This window comes from Pleurodeles waltl, chromosome 6, assembly GCF_031143425.1.
Source record: "Pleurodeles waltl isolate 20211129_DDA chromosome 6, aPleWal1.hap1.20221129, whole genome shotgun sequence".
NCBI classification, from domain to species: domain Eukaryota; kingdom Metazoa; phylum Chordata; class Amphibia; order Caudata; family Salamandridae; genus Pleurodeles; species Pleurodeles waltl.
This window is the reverse complement of record NC_090445.1, coordinates 305,396,916-305,417,400: the sequence shown is the minus strand read 5'-3', so window position 1 is coordinate 305,417,400 and position 20,485 is coordinate 305,396,916. Positions and strand designations below refer to the sequence as shown.

The 20,485-nt window shown below is 46.0% G+C and overlaps 1 protein-coding gene across 1 annotated transcript in view; it reads left to right on the top strand.

Moving 5' to 3' along the window:
- The window catches only part of METTL17 (methyltransferase like 17), a 149,913-nt gene extending 131,741 nt beyond the window's left edge, over positions 1-18,172 (top strand). The window contains exon 14 of the mRNA XM_069238111.1: positions 16,776-18,172. Within this exon, the coding sequence (XP_069094212.1) occupies positions 16,776-16,932 (157 nt within the window). The 3' untranslated portion in view covers positions 16,933-18,172. The remainder of the gene's footprint in view (positions 1-16,775) is intronic.
- The last annotated feature ends 2,313 nt before the right edge of the window (positions 18,173-20,485 follow it).

Sequence of the window (20,485 nt, the reverse complement as noted above, 5' to 3'; positions counted from 1 at the left end):
GGTTGACAGCTCCTTGTGCATTTACTCAGACACCCCCCAAACACAGGGTACTCAGCTTCACTTGCATACATCTGCATTTTGAATGGGTCTTCTTGGGCTGGGAGGGTGGAGGGCCTGCTCTCACACAAAGGACTGCCACACCCCCTACTGGGACCCTGGCAGACAGGATTGAACTGAAAGGGGACCTGGTGCACTTCTTAGCCACTCTTTGAAGTCTCCCCCACTTCAAAGGCACATTTGGGTATAAAACAGGGCCTCTGCCCTACCTCATCAGACACTTCCTGGAGAAGAAACCTGAACCAGAAACTACATCCTGCCAAGAAGAACTGCCTGGCTGCTCAAAGGACTCACCTGTCTGCTTTCTACAAAGGACTGCTGCCTTGCTGTTGGCCTGCTGCCTTGCTGAACTCTTGCCTGGCTGTGAAAGTGCTCTCCAAGGGCTTGGATAGAGCTTGCCTCCTGTTCCCTAAAGTCTCAGGACCAAAAAGACTTCTCTTTTTCACTTGTACACTCCGTGCGCCAATATTTTCGACACACAGCTTGTTCCGCAGCGAGAAAAACACCGCACACCGACGCTGATCAACGCGACGCCTTCGGGACGACCAGAACTTTGACGTACGGCTACGCAAGGACAACGCCGCCCTACCTCCAGAGGAGAAATCGACGTGACGCCTGCCGTGAGATCGAAATTTGAACGCGCAGCCCCGCAGAACGACGCGCAGCCGGAAAACAAGCAGGAAAATCCACACACAGATCCGGGACATCTGGTAATCCCCGCGATCCACAGAAAGAGACTGTCCGCACGCCGGTAAAACGACGCACGAGTTCCCCGCGTGGAAAATAACGACGCACGTCCGTGTGTGCTGGGGAGAACACACCAGTTTTCCACGTATCTCTTCTTCTGTGGCCCTCTGAGGAGATTTTCCATTTCAAAACCAGGTACTTTGTGCTTGAAAGAGACTTTGTTTGCTTTTTAAAAACTTAAGACATTTCATATCACTTTTCAGTGATATCTCTACAAATTCACATTGCAACTTTATTTGTTTTGATCTACAATTATCCTGATAAATATTATATATTTAACACTGTGTGGTGTATTTTTGTGGTGCTATATGGTGGTATTGTATGATTTATTGCACAAATACTTTACACATTGCCTTCTAAGTTAAGCCTGACTGCTCGTGCCAAGCTACCAGAGGGTGGGCACAGGCCAATTTTGGATTGTGTGTGACTTACCCTGATCAGAGTGAGGGTTCTTGCTTGGACAGAGGGTAACCTGACTGCCAACCAAAAACCCCATTTCTAACAATACCCCACCCCAAGACCCTGAGAAGTAGGAGTGAAGTTACCCTACTACCCCAGAAAGACAGTAAAGTCGAGATAGGGGTTTTTGCAAGGACAACAACTGACTGCAAAACACTGAAGACGGATTCCTGGACCTGAGGACCTGTAAAGGAAGGGGACCAAGTCCAAGAGTCACGCAAGTGTCCATGCTGGGCAGGAGCCCACTAAACCCCCAATGAAGGTGCAAAAGGGCTGCCTCCGGGTGGAAGAAGCCAAAGATTCTGCAACAACGGAAGGTGCCAGGAACTTTTCCTTTGGTCAGAAGATGCCCCACGACGTGCTGGAGGATGCAGAGTTGTTTCCGGGCAGAAAGACCGCAAACAAGCCTTGCTAGCTGCAAGAGTCACGGATGAGGATTTTGGGTGCTGCTAGGGCCCAGGAAGGACCAGGAGGTCGCCCCTTGGAGGAGGAGACAGAGGGGGCGCTCAGCAACACAGAGAGCCCACGCAGAAGCAGGCAGCACTCGCAGAAGCACCTGAACAGGCACTTAGAAGATCTGAGGACAACAGTTGACTCAGAGCCACAAAAGAGGGTCCCACGACGTCGGAGTCCAACTCACCGAGTTGGGCAATGCAGGATGGAGTGCTGGGGACCTGGGCTAGGCTGTCTTCCAAATGCACAGAAGCCCGAGCAGCTGCAGTTCACGCAGTACACAAGATTACTGTCTGGCGTGGGGAGGCAAGGACTTACCTCCGCCAAATTTGGACAGAAGGGCCACTGGACTGTTGAAGACACTTGGACCCAGCTCCTGTGTTCCAGGGACCACGCTCGTCAGGATGAGAGGGGGACCCAGAGGACCGGTGATGCAGTTTGGTGCCTGCGTTAGCAGGGGGAAGATTCAGTCGACCCATGGGAGATTTCCTCTTGGTTTCCAGTGCAGGGTGAAGGCAGACAGCCCTCGGAGCATGCACCACAAGGAAACAGTTGAGAAAGCCGGCAGGCTGAGGTGCTACAATGTTGCTGGTAGTCTTCTTGCTACTTTGTTGCGGTTATGCAGGCGTCCTGGAGCAGTCAGCGGTCGATCCTTGGCAGAAGTCGAAGAGGGAAGTGCAGGGGAACTCTGATGAGCTCTTGCATTCGTTATCTGGTGAGATACCCACAGGAGAGATCCTAAATAGCCCACAGAGGAGGATTGGCTACAGAGAAAGGTAAGCACCTATCAGGAGGGTTCTCCGACGTCACCTGCTGGCACTTGTCACTCAGAGTTGTCCATTGTGCCCTCACACCTCTGCATCCAAGATGGCAGAGGTCTGTGACACACCGGAGGAGCTCTGGGCACCTCCCCTGGGAGGTGCTGGTCAGAGGAGTGGTCACTCCCCTTTCCTTTGTCCAGTTTCGCGCCAGAGCAGGGCTGGGGGGGATCACTGAACAGGTGTAGGCTGGCTTATGCAAGGAGGGCACCATCTGTGCCCTTCAAAGCATTTCCAGAGGCCAGAAGAGGCTACTCCTCCCAGGCCCTTCACACCTATTTCCAAAGGGATAGGGTATAACACCCTCTCTCAGAGGAAATCCTTTGTTCTGCCTTCCTGGGACCAGGCTGCCCAGGCCCCAGGCCCCAGGGGGCAGAAACCTGTCTGAGGGGTTGGCGGTAGCTGCAGAGGAGACCCCGGAAAGTTAGTTTGGCAGTACCCGCGCTCCATACTGGAGACCCGGGGATGCATGGAATTGTCCCCCCAATACCAGAATGGTATTGGGGTGACAATTCCATGATCCTAGACATGTTACATGGCCTTGTTCGGAGTTACCATTGTGACACCACATATAGGTGTTGACCTATATGTAGTACACGCGTGTAATGGTGTCCCCGCACTCACAAAGTCCGGGGAATTTGTCCTGGACAATGTGGGGGCACCTTGGCTAGTGCCAGGGTGCACACACAAAGTAACTTTGCACCTAACCTTCACTAAGTGAGGGTTAGACATATAAGTGACTTATAAGTTACTAAAGTGCAATGTAAAATGGCTTTGAAATAACGTGGACGTTATTTCACTCAGGCTGCAGTGGCAGTCCTGTGTAAGAATTGTCTGAGCTCCCCATGGTTGGCAAAAGAAATGCTGCAGCCCTTAGATATCTCCTGGAACCCCAATACCCTGGGTACCTAGGTGCCAAATACAAGGGAATTATAAGGGTGTTCCAGTGTTCCTATGACAATTGGTAAAATTAGTCTCTAGCCTGCAGTGACAATTTTAAAAGCAGAGAGAGCATAAACACTGAGGTTCTGGTTAGCAGAGCCTCAGTGATACAGTTAGGCACCACACAGGGAACACATACAGGGCATTCTTTATGAGCACTGGGGTCCTGGCTAGCAGGATCCCAGTGACACATAGGCAAAAACAAACATACATACAGTAAAAATAGGGGTAACATGCTAGGCAAGATGGTACCTTCCTACAACATCTCATTCTGAAAATTGTACCAAAATTAAAAAGTTTAGCTGTATGTCTTTTTCTCCAGATTTTTTTGTACTAAAAGAGTAAATGAAAGGCATCAAAGTAAAAAAAAAAAAAAAAAGAATATCTCAGTTCACGTTGAAATCTGTGTGTTTTAGTGGGCTTTCTAAAATATACAAAAATCCAATTTATCTAGATATAGTAGAGTAGGTCGAAGAGATTTTCTCTTGTCGATTATGTACATATTTTGCGGACTACGAGATCTATATTATAATTCTGGGCAATTCATTTAATCTTTCTGCGCCTCAGAGTATACAAAGACTTGTGGACAGTCTAAATTAAATGCATTTTTTAAAGTAGCAATCAATGGAATACACACAGCACTCTTGTCGTACGATTAAACCTGGTAGACGTTACGTTACCTTCCCCTTACTGCTTGGATATACAGATGACAACTCTGTAGCAGATAGTAAGAGATCCCTCATAAAATCCAGTGAAACTTAGCTTGCTCACCTCAATAGCCGAATTGTCGTGAAGGAAATAAAATAATTTGTTTCAAGGCTAAAGATGGTAATGAGTAGCTAGAGAGAGCTCCTGCCATCAAGTATCTAACATTAATATTGCAGCAGCGGTGATGCAGCTCTTCATCATTTCGAAGTTGATAAATTAGGTACTGTTAAACTGTGTTATAAGAACAACTGTTTCTTCAGTATTATTCATGTGCAGCTCTCATGACAAAGCAGTCAGTGGCTTCCCTGGAGAAGTATTATCCTTTGATACTTTTGAGTTCATAATATCATAAAACATAATCCCTAGATTTTCTTAAAATCGGTACAACTGTCTTAGTGCAGAAACTGTGTTTTGATGTCAAGTTTACTTGCATCCTTTCTCAGATGTTAAAAAGTATGTACAATGTGTTCTGTGTTATTAGGAATCAGCTTGGTTTCATTCCTTTATATATAAAATATAACTTGCTGAGTGACACGTTGCAATAATTGCACTCCTGCGTGGCCTATGGTGTGCTTAGCACGCAGACCTTTAGGAAGCTGGGTTCTGGTAGCAGTACTTCCCCCGTGCTTTTTGCCTGGTTTACGATGTAACACTGACTAGTGCACTCGGTTCCTGCTAACCAAGTACCCAGTGCCAGTGTTCCTTCCCCTAAAACAAGACCCCTGTTTACTTGATCTTCAAGTGACCAGCCCTTTGGCACCTTTTGTAAATTCCTAAGAAGTGGTACCCCTGGTACCAAGAGAATATGTACTGCAGAGGGTCCCTAAGAGCTGCAGCACAGCTTGTTCCACTCTAAGGGACCCAGCAGGCTCTGTGACAAAGTGCTCCGAAATGTGAAAACACAACATGACACACAGCCTGAGTGCCATGTCGCCTAATCACTGCCTGTAATAGTTGTAGGTCAACCCTACAGCAAGCTTTACAGCCCTAAAGCAGGGTGCCCTATATTTCATTTATGGACATATCTGCAAGAGCTGTTTTTGTCAATTCTTAGACATAGTATGTGAACAGAGAAGCCATTTTTAATACACATGCTGGACACTGGTCATTACGAGTTCGCCAGCTACACGGTGGCTTCACTGAAACTAGGGATGTTTGGTATCAAGCATCTCGTATTAATAAACCCTCATCAATGTTGGTAATGGATTTATTAATACACACACCCAGAGGTGCCCTCTGAAAACCTACCAACTGCTGGTGGGCTAACTGACTAGTTCTAGCCAGTCTGCCACCAACAGATCAGGTTCTGACCCCTAAGGTTGAGGGCTTTTCCTCTCTGGGGGACAGAATCAAAGCCTGCTCTGGTTGAACTGCAAATTTGCATTCCAAGGCAGGAGGCTTCAAAAAAGCCCTCTGTCTTTGGTATGCAGATATACCCTTCCTCAGAAGGGAGATGCCATGCCCCTGCCCCCTGGTCCGTTTGGCACCTGGACAGTTAAAATATTTAGCTATGCAGTAAGTTTGTTGCATTTGCAGGCTGGACACGTCTAGGGTGACCAGCCTGAAGTGAACACAGCCTTAGGAAATCTGCCATCTTGTGTGTGGTGGAATTAGGAATTCTCTTCCAGGGGATCCTCATCAATAGTCATAAACATTGAATATTCCCGCCCTTGTGTGGGGACCCCGGAGCATATATCAAATATACACATATCATACATGTGTAAAAAAATAATCATGCAGGCTATCAAAAACAGGCTAAAAATGCTTTATTTCTATGAAGTTTTTTTTATTTTATTTTTTTATATATTAAATACTACAATAGATTATAAATATGTACCCAAGCTCCTAAAACTAGGCTTAGTGAAGTGAGCAGTAGCAAACTCTAGAGAAAAAATAGAAAAAACTGCATTGAAAAACACAGAAGCATTCTTAGCCAATAGGCTGCATGCAGGTTAACACAGGAGAACCATAAAAACTTTGGCACCGTGCCTTTAAGACCCTGAGCACCTCCAGTATCCCACCATGCCTCAGGGGTGAAGGAAAGGTGACAGTTGGTTCACAGTTAGGTCAGTTCTTTTTTCCGGCTTCTTCTGAGAGGATCCTGGAGCATTGAGTTTTTCTCAGAAACATTCTTTAAAAAAGCATTTTTTCACTTTTCACTCGACAAATAATATCTTTGTCTGAGCTAGGAAGGTTTTTTCTGACAGAAAAATGCCTTCTCTTTTTGTCAAATGCCCTGCTTGTGGGAAGAAGAAGGCCCAGTCAGATCCCCACTCTCTGTGCATAGTGTGCCTGCCTCAGAGTCACTGCCCTGACACTTGTAAGTACTGCAAGAACATGTCTAGGAGGACTCTGAAAGACAGAGAGAAGATCCGGCTTCATGGGCTTCAGGAGAGGAAAAGAACATCGTCTTCCTCACTTCCCAGGCAGCCAGAAGGCCATTCTCAGGAGAGAATGGCCCGGTCGACGTCGACAGGTAGGAAAGTGCCTGTTTGTTCACCGTCGACGTCGTCGCTACCACCGCCTCACCGGCATAGATCGCCGTCGACGGCGACACACCCGACGTCGAAGGAAACGGCGTCGAGGGAACATCAGAGCAGGGGCAGGTCTCCGTCGACGGCAACCCGCCGATCGACGTCGAGCCATCGCCGGCGTGTCCGGTCGCCGCCAAAGGCTGTGCGCCCCCGACGTCAGGACACACGACGTCGAGATCACCACGACGGCACGAGAAACATCCGCCGTCGACCTCCCATCGCTCCACGCCGAGGCACACGACGGCGAGCAGGTCGAGGTCCAAGGAGCGTCGTTCGACATCAAGACACTCAACGTCGAGGCACTCAACGTCGAGGCACTCAACGTCGAGGCAGGACCAACCGGCTGGGCGCCCTTCGACGTCGAAACAGCCATCGACGTCAACGCAGGTTTTACCTGTCTCACAGGCAGCAGAACATCGCCCCACGCCAGACAAGGCGCCATCTCCAGTGGTCTCCATACCGAGCGACTCTTCTCGGTCAAGAGCGGCATCATCTGGGCATGTCTCGCCCATCAATCTATCTCCGAGATGGCTGGAGAGCCTCAACAGACCAGCGGCCTCCCCAGATTCGCAGTATTCGCGAATGTATTCACCTACTGCCTCCCTGCCAAGAACGCCATCACCGACAGCCAGGGCAGAACGGGCTCGTTCAGCTCCTCTTCAACCGACTGCGAGGCCTAGACGCTCTGCTACAGCGTCTCGCAGCAGATCTCGCTCTCAACGGAGATCCAGGTCGCGGTCAAGGAGAAGATCACCCTCTTGGTCTTCATCAGGTTCCTCTGTCGGGCGTTACTCACCCACCCTTACAGATTCACCACCTGCTAGAGTCTCACCGGTGGATGATATTACCACATTCAACGAGGTGTTGCTAAGAGGAGCGCAGAAACTCAACATAGAGGTTCCAGAACCATCTACCTCCTCATCGATCATCTTTGAGACTCTACAACAGAGATCAGCGTCAAAAAAGTTGCTTCCTCTAGTGCCTGGCTTGCTGCAGCCAACCATGGACACTTTTCTGGCCCCAGCATCGCTTAAGTCTGCCCCGGCTAGGATTCTTAAGAAATACAAGACTCCAGAACAAGACCCTTTATTCCTTAGAAAGGATCCGCCACCGGACTCGGTGATCATAGCTGCCGCCCGTAAGACCCACTCGGTGGCATCTTCATCTACGGTACCCCCGGATAAAGAGAGCAGGCATCTAGACTCTCTAGGGAGGAAGATATGCGGGACGGCGGCTTCAGCAATGAAGGTCTCCAGTGCGTCTGCGCTCCTGGGCAGGTATGATCGTTCTCTGTGGGATTCCCTCAGTAGATTTACAGAAAAATTGCCCAGAGAGGACAGACAAGATTTCCAGGAGATACTACAAGAAGGATGCCTGGTATCCAACCAGGTTATCAGCGCGGCAGCGGATGGGGCGGATTTGGCTGCTCATGGGTACGCACATGGTATCTGTGCGAGGAGATCTTCCTGGCTGAGGCTCACTGGCTTGAAACAGGAAGCACAACAACGCATCCTGAATCTCCCATTTGCCGGGAACTCTCTATTCGGTGCCCATGCAGACGAAGAGATGGCCCGCATGAAGACAGAGGTGGATACCTTGAAGGCGGTGGGCCTCGAAAGAAAGAAAGATTTCAGGAGGAGGTACAGGCCGTATGATAGGCGCCCTTTCCAGCAGAGGGTTCAAACCCCTCATTGGGCGCAAAGGTCACAGCAGCGACAGGGACGACCTCTTTTTCAACGAAGAAACACAAGGGAGCGAGGGTCAAGCAGACCTCAACAATCCACTCCAAAAGCACCCACCAAGCAATGAAATCTCGCCTCCCTCGACACTGTACACCACTCCGGTGGGGGGAAGTATTACGGCTTATCTTCACGAGTGGCACTCTATCACAAACGACAAATGGGTGCTCAATATTGTCGAACATGGCTATTCTCTTCTTTTCAAACAGCCTCCACCACACTTGCCACCAACCAAAGACAATCCATCTCATCTCAGCTTGCTACGCAAGGAGGCTCTCGCCCTCCTAAGAAAGAATGCCATAGAAAAGGTTCCACCTGCACGAAGAGGACAGGGGGTCTACTCCCGTTACTTTCTAGTGGGTCGAGAGGGCGTTTTCAGGCCAATCCTGGATCTACGGCTGCTGAACAAATACATAAGGAAGCAGAAGTTCAGAATGCTAGCGCTCCACCAGATTTTCCCTCAACTGCATCAGGGAGACTGGATGTGCTCCATCGACCTGCAGGATGCGTATTTTCACATCCCAATAGCTCCAAAACATCGAAAATTCCTGCGCTTCCGAGTAGCGTTACAGCATTACCAGTTCAGGGTTCTACCCTTTGGCCTGAAATCTGCCCCAAGAGTTTTCTCGAAATGTATAGCAGTGGTGGCGGCACATCTCCGAAGACAAAGGATATACATATATCCATACCTAGACGACTGGCTACTAAAGGCTTCTTCTCCGGAGCAGGCGAGAAGCCATCGGGACATTGTACTAGGAGTTTGCGAAGCTCTAGGTCTTCAGGTCAATTACCAGAAGTCAACCTTGACTCCAACGCAGAATCTTCACTACCTAGGAGCTATCATAAACACAGAACTACAAAAAGTGTATCCTTCGGAGGAACGACTATCCTCAATAAACAAGAAGTGCCAGGACTTGTTGAGAGCCAGCGCACCTACGGCACGTCAGGTGACATCACTACTGGGCTCTATGGCATTGTGCATTTTTATTGTCCCAAATGCCAGACTCCACATGAGACCCCTCCAAGAGGCATTGGAGACCAACTGGAGCCAGAGAACAGGTCGATGGGAGGACACGGTGCGGCTACCGGAGGTAGCACTTCAGTCATTGAGATGGTGGATGCACAGACCTCACCTGTCAGTGGGTGCTCTGTTTCACCAGGTGCTTCCATCCGACACCCTAGTAACGGATGCATCTCTTCAGGGATGGGGGGCTCATCTGGGTCCTTTTCAAGCACAGGGTCTGTGGTCAGACAAGGAAAAGCAGTACCACATCAATCTGCTAGAACTCAGAGCGGTCCATCTCGCTCTCAAGTCCTTCATACTGCTAATTCAGGGGAAAACTCTCTTGATACAGACGGACAATACAACCACGATGTATTACTTGAACAAACAGGGGGGAACGAGGTCCCTACCCCTATCGCGAGAGTCCCAAGCGATATGGCATTGGCTCCTGGCCAGAGGAATGTCAATTACAGCAGTTCACCTGCCAGGTCAGCAGAACGTGGAAGCAGACTTTCTAAGCAGACACCTGGAGGACGTTCACGATTGGGTCCTGCACGGCGAAGTCGCAGAATACATCTTCGCGCAATGGGGTCGGCCTCAACTGGACCTCTTCGCAGACGAAGTAAACAAGAAATGCCCAGACTTCGCATCCAGGTTCTACCGTCCGGGATCTCGAGGGAATGCCCTGTTGATCGACTGGTCAGGGACATTTCTTTACGCTTTTCCGCCGATTCCCCTCATTCCGGCAGTGATCAGCAAACTTTACAGATCCAGGACCAGAATGATTCTTATAGCGCCGCAATGGCCCCGACAGTTCTGGTACACGGATCTCCTCAACCTGTCGGAAGAACCTCACAGGAGGCTGCCGTGCAGACCGGATCTTCTGAGCAGAATGGAGGGCAGGATTCTACATCCCAACCTACCCTCTCTGAGCTTAACAGCATGGCTCCTGAATTCCTGCAGTATGGGCACCTAGGACTCTCGCAGGAGTGCATGAGCATCTTGAAAGAGTCCAAACGACCTTCCACGCGGCGTTCCTACGCTTTTAAGTGGAAGAGATTCTACATCTGGTGCTGTCAGCAAGGTCATAATCCCATACGGGCGCAGGAGGATGTCATACTGTCCTATTTGCTTCATCTAGCGAAGTCCGGTCCGCAGGTATCATCTATTAAGGTACATTTGTCTGTTATTACTGCCTATCGCAAATCGCCTTCTCAGGAATCCTTCTTTACAAAACCTGTAGTCAAGGATTTCTTAGAAGGTTTGAAGAAAGTTTTTCCGCCAATTCGGAGGCCTTCTCCTCCATGGGAACTGAACATAGTCCTGGCAAAACTTATGGGCCCTCCTTTCGAGCCTATCCATAAGGCCTCTTTACAACACCTTACGTGGAAGACGGCTTTTCTAGTGGCCATTACTTCAGCGAGGAGGGTCAGTGAAATCCAGGCCTTGTCTGCAAAAGAACCGTACACGGTTTTTCATGACAATAGAGTGGTTCTACGAACTCACCCATCTTTCCTTCCGAAGGTGGTGTCAGAATTCCATATTAATCAGACCATAACTTTACCGACGTTCTTTCCCAATCCGGAGACTCCGGCAGAGAAAGCATTGCACTCATTAGACTTGAAAAGAGTGCTGAAATTTTATCTGGACAAGACAAAATCGATTAGACACTCTAACCGCTTGTTTGTAAACTATGGTCATTTAAGGACAGGAGAGGCAGCTTCTAAGCGAACAATATCAAGATGGATAGTTTCTTGCATTGTTAATACTTACCAGCTAGCTAATAGACAATTGCTAGCGCGGCCTAGAGCGCATTCCACAAGGGGTAAAGCGGCTACTGCTGCTCTCCTTAACAATGTTCCGATATCTGAGATTTGTAAAGCTGCTACATGGAAGTCTGTCCATACGTTTACAAGACATTATTGTTTAGACTCAGATGCAAGAGCGGATGCCCAAGTGGGGCAGGCCTCTCTAAGAAATCTATTTGCGTAAGACATATCTATTCCTGCACTTCTATCGGACAGTCCGCTGGGTTTAGGGATGGGCTTGCTAATCTATTCAATGTTTATGACTATTGATGAGGATCCCCTGGAAGAGAAGGATAAGTTACTTACCTGTAAATCCTAGTTCTCTTCCAGGGGTATCCTCATCAAAGTCATAAACAACCCACCCTCCTCCCCGGACGCACGTCTCCTAGAAGTGCAGGACAGACTGTGTTTTGAATCAGTTATACAAATTGTCACCGTAAAAAGAACTGACCTAACTGTGAACTAACTGTCACCTTTCCTTCACCCCTGAGGCATGGTGGGATACTGGAGGTGCTCAGGGTCTTAAAGGCACGGTGCCAAAGTTTTTATGGTTCTCCTGTGTTAACCTGCATGCAGCCTATTGGCTAAGAATGCTTCTGTGTTTTTCAATGCAGTTTTTTCTATTTTTTCTCTAGAGTTTGCTACTGCTCACTTCACTAAGCCTAGTTTTAGGAGCTTGGGTACATATTTATGCTCTATTGTAGTATTTAATATATAAAAAAATAAATTAAAAAAAACTTCATAGAAATAAAGCATGTTTAGCCTGTTTTTAACATGATAGCCTGCATGATTATTTTTTTTACACATGTATGATATGTGTATATTTGATATATGCTCCGGGGTCCCCGCACAAGGGCGGGAATATTCAATGTTTATGACTTTGATGAGGATACCCCTGGAAGAGAACTAGGATTTACAGGTAAGTAACTTATCCTTCTGGGACAGGGTGATGCCCTGTCCCCAAAGGAAGTGATCATCTAGGGGGCATTGTAACCCCAAGGGTAAGTAGCCCATTGGATACTACCCTTCACTCCGCTTAATGCCCCCCAAATTGATCTTCGCTGGTCACAAAAGCAGGATTGGACAAAGAAGCCTGCTGACCTGAGAATCGAGGAGCATGACTGACTGTGAGCCCAGACTGCCTGCTGCACCTGACCCTGGAGCAGCAACTGACCTGTCCTACCACTGTGCAGCCTCCAGGAAACAAGGAGAGCTGCCGGTGCTTCACAAATCGCAAAGAAGAACCCGCTTGGAGAAGAGGAGCTTCTTCCCAGCATCTGTAGGAACTGTTTGGAATGTCCGTAGCTCTTCCCCGTTGGCCATTGAGTCCTCTGAGGGATCAGCAAGCCAGGAGCAGACTGTTTGGAGCTCAGGAGGTCAGCCCTGCACTTCACCGAAGTCTTGAGATGCTGAACCCACCTGGAGACTCTCTACACCTATACCTGGGTTACTGGACCCCTTGTAACAGCCAAAGCTTGTTGGTGGTCCTATCCAGATTCCAACAGCACCAAAGCAGACCTACCATCGAGGGATGTCGGGATCCACAAGGCCATTAGGAGAGTGGCTCCTGTGCCCTGTTACCCCACTTCACCAAGACCCAGAGCAAGTCCCTGACAACCGCAATCCAGCGCCTCTAAGCACCTCTGCACCCAAGCACCATAGCCCGACGGGCTGACCGTTTCCCATTGATGTGAATGGGACACCACCTCCGTAACACACCTCTGTGCCTGGATGCCCCAGAGCCTCTTGAGGTGACCTGACGGTGTGGCCTTGGATCTTTCCCATACTCTCTTTAAGCCCTGGAAAACAGTCCTGTAAGTCGCTGTGAAGTGTCTGAGTGCAACAAGTTCCCTCCCCCCCAGGATAACTTTACTGCACCTAAAAAGTGCACTGTGTCAACTTTTGAAGACTGTACAAATTTATATCTTGAAAAGTACTCATGTGATTCCGGTGGTCTTGGTATCTAAATTTATTTATATAAAAGTATGTGTTATTTTTATACATTAGGGTCAGATTAATTTATTGAGTGTGTGTCTCACTTACTGCCTATGCGTGTGCTTTACATGCTTAGCACTGGTCTCTAATGTGCCTTACTGTTCACCCACAATACCACATAAGAGAGTAATTTGCTTGGAATTTGCACAGTGCACCTTTTTTTGATCCACTATATAGAGAGCAAGCTTCCTAGAAGACCCAGTTGACGAGTTTACATAAATATAATCCCCTACTTTAATTTTTCCCTGGAAACCTCAATTCAAAAAACTGTTACAAAGTACTGCTATTGTGTGATGAAACCGAATGCATGAAATGCAGTGAAACAATAAACTTAGATTTGCTGTGTGTATTCCTGCATTAGATAAAACTGTGGGTTCCCTTCATGAAGTTTTAGCATACATGAAAATAGGTGTTGAAAATATCCAACTTAAAGGCACTTGTTATATTCACATTTTCAGGTTACTCACAGATTTCTGCAGACTACCTGAGCTAAATAATTGATCCCCATTTGCATACTCATATTTTTTTGTTTGAAACCTGCTGTGATATTCCGTTAACTTCGGAAATTGGTTGCCATACTGGCCAATACTTGCCAGATAATTATAGATAAAAAGGGCACAATGGGATGTCCGGTGTTGATGAAGTTTGAACCAGAGGGTCTGCAGTTATGGGGAGATAATAGCATTCCCATTAATCTCATGTTTGAGTGCTTTGCTAATAACTCATATATTTCAAAAGGCCTGCTTCATTTATTCTTTTTGAGAATGCAGCTTGACCTGATTTTTATTTATCCTAGAAACTTCCTCAAGAAGAGAGAGATGTGTAATACGAAGCAATTGGTCATGCCGTAGGACGATTTAGGTATTGCCAGCATAGAATGACCTGATGAGCTTTGCAGTCAGGACAACATAGACTTTGAAAAGAGTAGGGCTTAATGAGGAGCTTTGAGGCCCACAACATAGTTATTTATGCAAGCTAGTGGCTTATAAACTGCTTAATATCAATCCACAAAAAGCTATATTGACCAGTGTAAATAATGTTGTGCTGTGAAACTTATCATATGGCATCTTCTTGGGAGGGCCATGTTTCCATGGTGTGTGCAATTTAAAAATATGAGTAGGAGGAGTTTTAATTTTCTCGCTGTTCCCTTGGTCATACCTTGGCTTCTACAGAAATAGTGCATCCTGCCTTTTGAGTATTTTTAAATAATTGTAATAAGAGCCTTTGTGCCCTTAAGCAACTGTTTATTCCAAATTGCCACAGCATTTGAGTAATTTCATTGGGAGGTTACTATGGGCTGATGTAGCTAAGGCAGAAAATAAGACAACTTTGTCCTATCCATACTATGACCTTCAAAGATTTATTCTTCGACAACCTAAACCTCAAAGAGCTCTTGAAAAACAATGTCTTACCCTGGCTCTCTCCAGAGAAGCTCTCACCCCTGATCACCAGTGCCAATTCCTCACTCACTCAAGGCATCTTCCCAGAAAGAAAGCAACACTACACCATTATTACCCATTATGCCAGTTATCGGCCCATCACTCACCTACCCTTCATCAAAAAGATTGCTTAACTCCAAGATCGCATCATCACCAACTGTTCCCTGAATGAGTATCAATCTGATGTCAGATCTTGCTGCAGCACAGAGTCCCCGAAGGTCTCAATCACATATGGAGTCCTATAGCGTTCCTTCATGTACACCATACACCGTCATTATAAGCCTCTATATCAAGCCCCTTGTGGCTCTGCTTACTTAACTCCATAAATATACTACTCTACGTGAAAGGCTGCTGTGCACAAGACATGCCTCAAACACATATCCACCACTTATCTGACCCTCTAACCCACCAAGACTGAATTCCTGTTATTTGCCAGAACTACAAGTAACTCTATTCCAAATTTGGCTTAATGATTGGAACTGGATGCATTCAGACCCAACTTCCACTCAATACCAAAACACTATGATTCACCCAGGACACAAGCTAGACTCTCAAGGAGCACCTTGGCCAGAAATCAAAGACAATCTCATACCATCTTTCTACTGTCAAGCCGTTCTTCCCAGAAAGTGACATCCAAGCTACTTTACTCTTGCATTTGGGTACCTCGCCCTGCTCCATGGCCTCCCAGGCTTCACAGTGACCACTTCACCCCCATTCTGATGGAGCTCCCCTGACTCCCCTTGCCAACTTAAACCAGATACACTATTGACAAAGCAAACAAGAGGGCACACCCCAGCTTATTTGGCTGTCAATCTCTGGTGCTTCTCAGCTTGCCACTGCCATGAACACCATCATACATGAGGCAATAGCAAGCACAAAAGAAAAGACAAGGCAACAGGCCTTACTTACCCCAGTTCTGTCCCCAAGATATGTAACAAAATGTGTGTTTCCATCAGAACTGCCCCAACTGTGATCCAATTTACAATATAACCGAAGAGGCTTTTCTATAAAGAATCACAATGCAATAAAAGTGAACGTATGCTCACTGAACCCAGCTGCCTCTCCAGTTACTCCTTGACTTTATCCTTGCTTTTGACACTGTACAGTGGTGCTCTGAGTTTAGACTTGCTTCGTGCTATAACAATTCCACATACTTTCAAATGACCCATCCAGACTTTAGGGCTGTTCAGTTTTGAAAAAACTGTGAGTAAACCTATGGTAAAACTCTTAAGTCCATACATTAAAACACCAGCATGTTTGCCTAAACTTGCTCTGTGGATGCATGATTTCTTTAAATGTGTCCAACACCAATCTTTTACGTTTTACAGCTCTTGTCAGTTTAGCAAAAGAAGGCTGCGAGCCTGACTAAATGTTCCCCTCATTCAATATGCCCTGCAACGTTAATTATTTCAGCTTTTCTATCTCCACTGTTAAGTTAGCCCTTGTGATATGGTTTTATTTTTGTTTCACACATACATCTTTTACTCTATCCACACATGGAATGTTCAAGGGCTTTGGGTAACTTTGTATAGCAATTTCTTAAGCTGTCCTTGTTAGAAGGGTAGATACATCAGCTGAGCACGTCATATCTATGAAAAGTCCCGTTATTTTATTTGTTTGTGAGGTTTGCAACATCAGCCTGGGATTTCATAACTTTAATGTGATTGTCTGATTTGGAGGAACTTATTTGGTAACGGGTGAAATTCTGGAATCCTGGGACTGGAAGTGATATCAAGTTGTAAATCGATGATTGGGGGTTTGAGTTTCGTAATACTGTTTCAAATGTGTAATTTTGGTTGCCTTTAGTCTTCACCAGTATTGTGCATACTTGGGGTCGATATCGGTCGATTACCTTGTGTGCAGATAATTTGGTAATAAATCTGAACATTTCAAAGTATTGATTTCTCCACTAGTGCACCTTTTCTGCATCATTTGAAAGTAAAATCACCCCCTCCCCCGCTTACACGGGGGACATATCAGTGTTTATGCACTAACGTAATGCATGTTCAAAGAAACTTAATCAAAACACTAAATTCATAATTTCAAATATTTTATTTTGTTTCCTGTGAATAGAGATCTGTATCGCTGTGCTCGAAATAGTGAGTGGGGAGACCGCCTTCCTATGATCATTCCTAGCGGAGACGCAGAGTCAGTCGTGGATGACACTTCTCCGGGGAGCCTACAAAACGTGTGCCTCCATGAAAATCAGCCACCTAGTAGTCTAACCTGAACAGTGATAATTGTGTGTACTAAGAATAACCATCTCTGCCTCTCCCAGACGTTGTCTTAGCAGGGATACCAGCAACCCTAAACGATTTTATTACACGGGCGTTGGATAGCTTGTTCTGTGCGACTCACGGGTAAAGGAACGTACATCTCCTGCCCTCTTTCTGGAAGGGAAACTTGCTGATAATTTTTATGTATACATGCTGTCGACCATGGGTACAGAATCTTAATTTTTGGTAAAACAATGTTTGTCTTGACGCAGACATTAGCATGTTACAACTACACTGGATGCCTCCAGGTAACGTGATTGAAAAATATTCCACTCATTTTGAATCGCACATCCTGTGAGCCACGAAACATCACGGGATTAACGTGACAGAGTATTGCATTTGGCTGACCCCTCTTGTATCATTTAACGACAAGCCTGGAATGACATCTTGAAGTTCATTTAAATGGAGTTCTGCACATGAGTACTAGAAGTTACGTTAACAAATCATCGGGTAGACAAAATATAAAAATAGTTGAACAGTGATCCTAACTGTTGAATTGGATCAAACGTTTCTCACCAAATACACCGAGAGGTCAAGAGACAACTTCACCTGTGCTCAGTGCGGACTAGCATACCACTTCTGCATACCAGCCACTTAATGTGACTGCCTACAGTCCCAGCCCTGCCTTACCTAGGATACTGAAAGCTAATCTACCTTGTCTTCTGCAGACATTGTGCACAAAATCCCTTGGAGACCCCTGCAGACGTTTCCACTCCGTTATCCAAAGAATGGGACTCCGATTAACCAACATTCTAGGAAACACATCATTGAGAGCAGGGCCAAGCACCTTACTCCTCTGCAAAAATCTCGACCCTGATCTGTTCAGTCGTATGGTTATTGAGCAGTTTCTAATAATATTTAATACTGCTTCTGTTCTGTTTTTACCTGTGTGCCTAGTTTTGTAACAGAGGAATATGATTAATTAAATGTACTGTAAATTGGGGTGAAGAGAAGCCGCAATGGACAAGCGCTGTACACATGATTCCATCAGATCATGCCTTTGCTTTTTCATTTATCTGTGTATTTTTTTAAATTGGAAATGTGGAAACAGTTTACAACATAAACATCTGTCAAAAAACGAGTACATCCTGAATTTGAGTGACAGAGAAAGCCAAGAACTATACAACTATTAGTTTTTTTTTTTAAAAAGTGCCAGCTAGTTAATGAACCCACCCAATAAACGTACGATGTCGACGTTTGCCTTACAATTATTAAAACTTGGTTTTATTAGACTGTATAAAGTTCCTTAAGGATCCCTTTAAAATATACCCCTAGCGACAGTTTGTTAAAGTCTCTTCATGCGTTCCCTCACACTCGTGAGTGCAATAACCTATAACTGTATTTTTGCTTGAAAGGACGAAACCATTCAGCTGGAGCTTAAATGCATTTCCCTAGGTAATGTAAACCTGTGCATCTTGTTAACTGAGTATATTTGGTGAACTGGCCCACTGTAAGAATCCAAACTTTAAAAGTGGTATCATTTGATAAAGAGGAAAATTGATTATCTTAACCCCTTCGCTGCCAGGCCTTTTCCCCCTCCTGTGCTGAGCCTTTTTTTGGATATTTGGAGCAGTTCGCGCTTAGGCCCCAATAACTTTTTGTTCACATAAGCTACCCACGCCAAATTTGCGTCCTTTTTTTCCAACATCCTAGGGATTCTAGAGGTACCCAGACTTTGTGGGTTCCCCAGAAGGAGGCCAAGAAATTAGCCAAAATACAGTGAAAATTTCGTTTTTTTAAAAAAAATGGGAAAAAGCGGCTGCAGAAGAAGGCTTGTGTTTTTTTCCCTGAAAAGGCCATCAACAAAGGGTTTGCGGTGCTAAAATCACCAGCTTCCCAGCTTTCAGAAACAGGCAGACTTGAATCAGAAAACCCAATTTTTCAACACAATTTTGGCATTTTACTGCGACATACCCCATTTTTACGATTTTTTGTGCTTTCAGCCTCCTTCCAGTCAGTGACAGACATGGGCATGAAACCAACGCTGGATCCCAGAAACCGCAACATATCTGAAAAGTAGACAAAATTCTGAATTCAGCAAGGGGTAATTCGTGTAGATCCTACAAGGATTTCCTACAGAAAATAACAACTGAAAAAGAAAAATATTGAAATTGAGGTGAAAAAAACATCAATTTTTCTCTACGTTTTACTCTGTAACCTTTTCCTGCAGTGTCAGATTTTCGAAAGCAATATACCGTTACTGCTGGACTCTTCTGGTTGGATATATAGGGCTTGTAGGTTCATCAAGAACTCTAGGTACCCAGAGCCAATAAATGACCTGCACCCTGCAGTGGGTTTTCATTCTATGCCGGGTATACAGCAATACATTTGCTGAAATATAAAGAGTAAAAAATAGCTATCAAGAAAACCTTTGTATTTCCAAAATGGGCACAAGATAAGGTGTTGAGAAGCAGTGGTTATTTGCACATCTCTGAATTCCGGGGTGCCCATACTAGCATGTGAATTACAGGGCATTTCTCAAATAGACGTCTTTTTTACACACTGTCTTACATTTGGAAGGGAAAAATGTAGAGAAAGACAAGGGGCAATAACACTTGTTTTGCTATTCTATGTTCCCCCAAGTCTCCCGATAAAAATGATACCTCACTTGTGTGGGTAGGCCTAGCGCCCGCAACAGGATATGCCCCAAAACACAACGTGGACACATCACAGAAAACAGAGCTGTTTTTAGCAAAGTGCCTACCTGTAGATTTTGGCCTCTAGCTCAGCCGGCACCTAGGGAAACCTACCAAACCTAGGTTCTGTTACCCAGAATCCTTTGCAAACCTCAAAATTTGGCTAAAAAAAACACATGTTCCTCACATTTGTGTGGCAGAAAGTTCTGGAATCTGAGAGGAGCCACAAATGTCCTTCCACCCAGTGTTCCCCCAAGTCTCCTGATAAAAATGATACCTCACTTGTGTGGGTAGGCCGAGCGCCCGCGACAGGAAACGCCCCAAAGCGCAACGTGGACACATTCAATTTTTTTAAAGAAAACAGAGGTGTTTTTTGCACGGTGCCTACCTGTAGAGTTTGGACTCTAGCTCAGCCGGCACCTAGGGAAACCTAGCAAACCTGTGCATTTCTGAAAACTAGAGACCTAGGGGAATCCAAGATGGGGTTACTTGTGTGGCTCGGACCAGGTTCTGTTACCCAGAATCCTTTGCGAACCTCAAAATTTGGCTAAAAAAAACATGTTCCTCACATTTCTGTGGCAGAAAGTTCTGGAATCTGAGGAGCCACAAATTTCCTTCCACCCAGCGTTCCCCCAAGTCTCCCGATAAAAATGATACCTCACTTGTGTGGGTAGGCCTAGCGCCCACGACAGGAAACGCCCCAAAGCGCAACGTGGACACATCCATTTTTTTTAAAAAAGAAAACAGAGGTGTTTTTTGCAAAGTGCCTACCTGTAGATTTTGGCCTGTAGCTCAGCCGCCACCTAGGGAAATCTACCAAACCTGTGCATTTCTGAAAACTAGAGACCTAGGGGAATCCAAGATTGGGTGA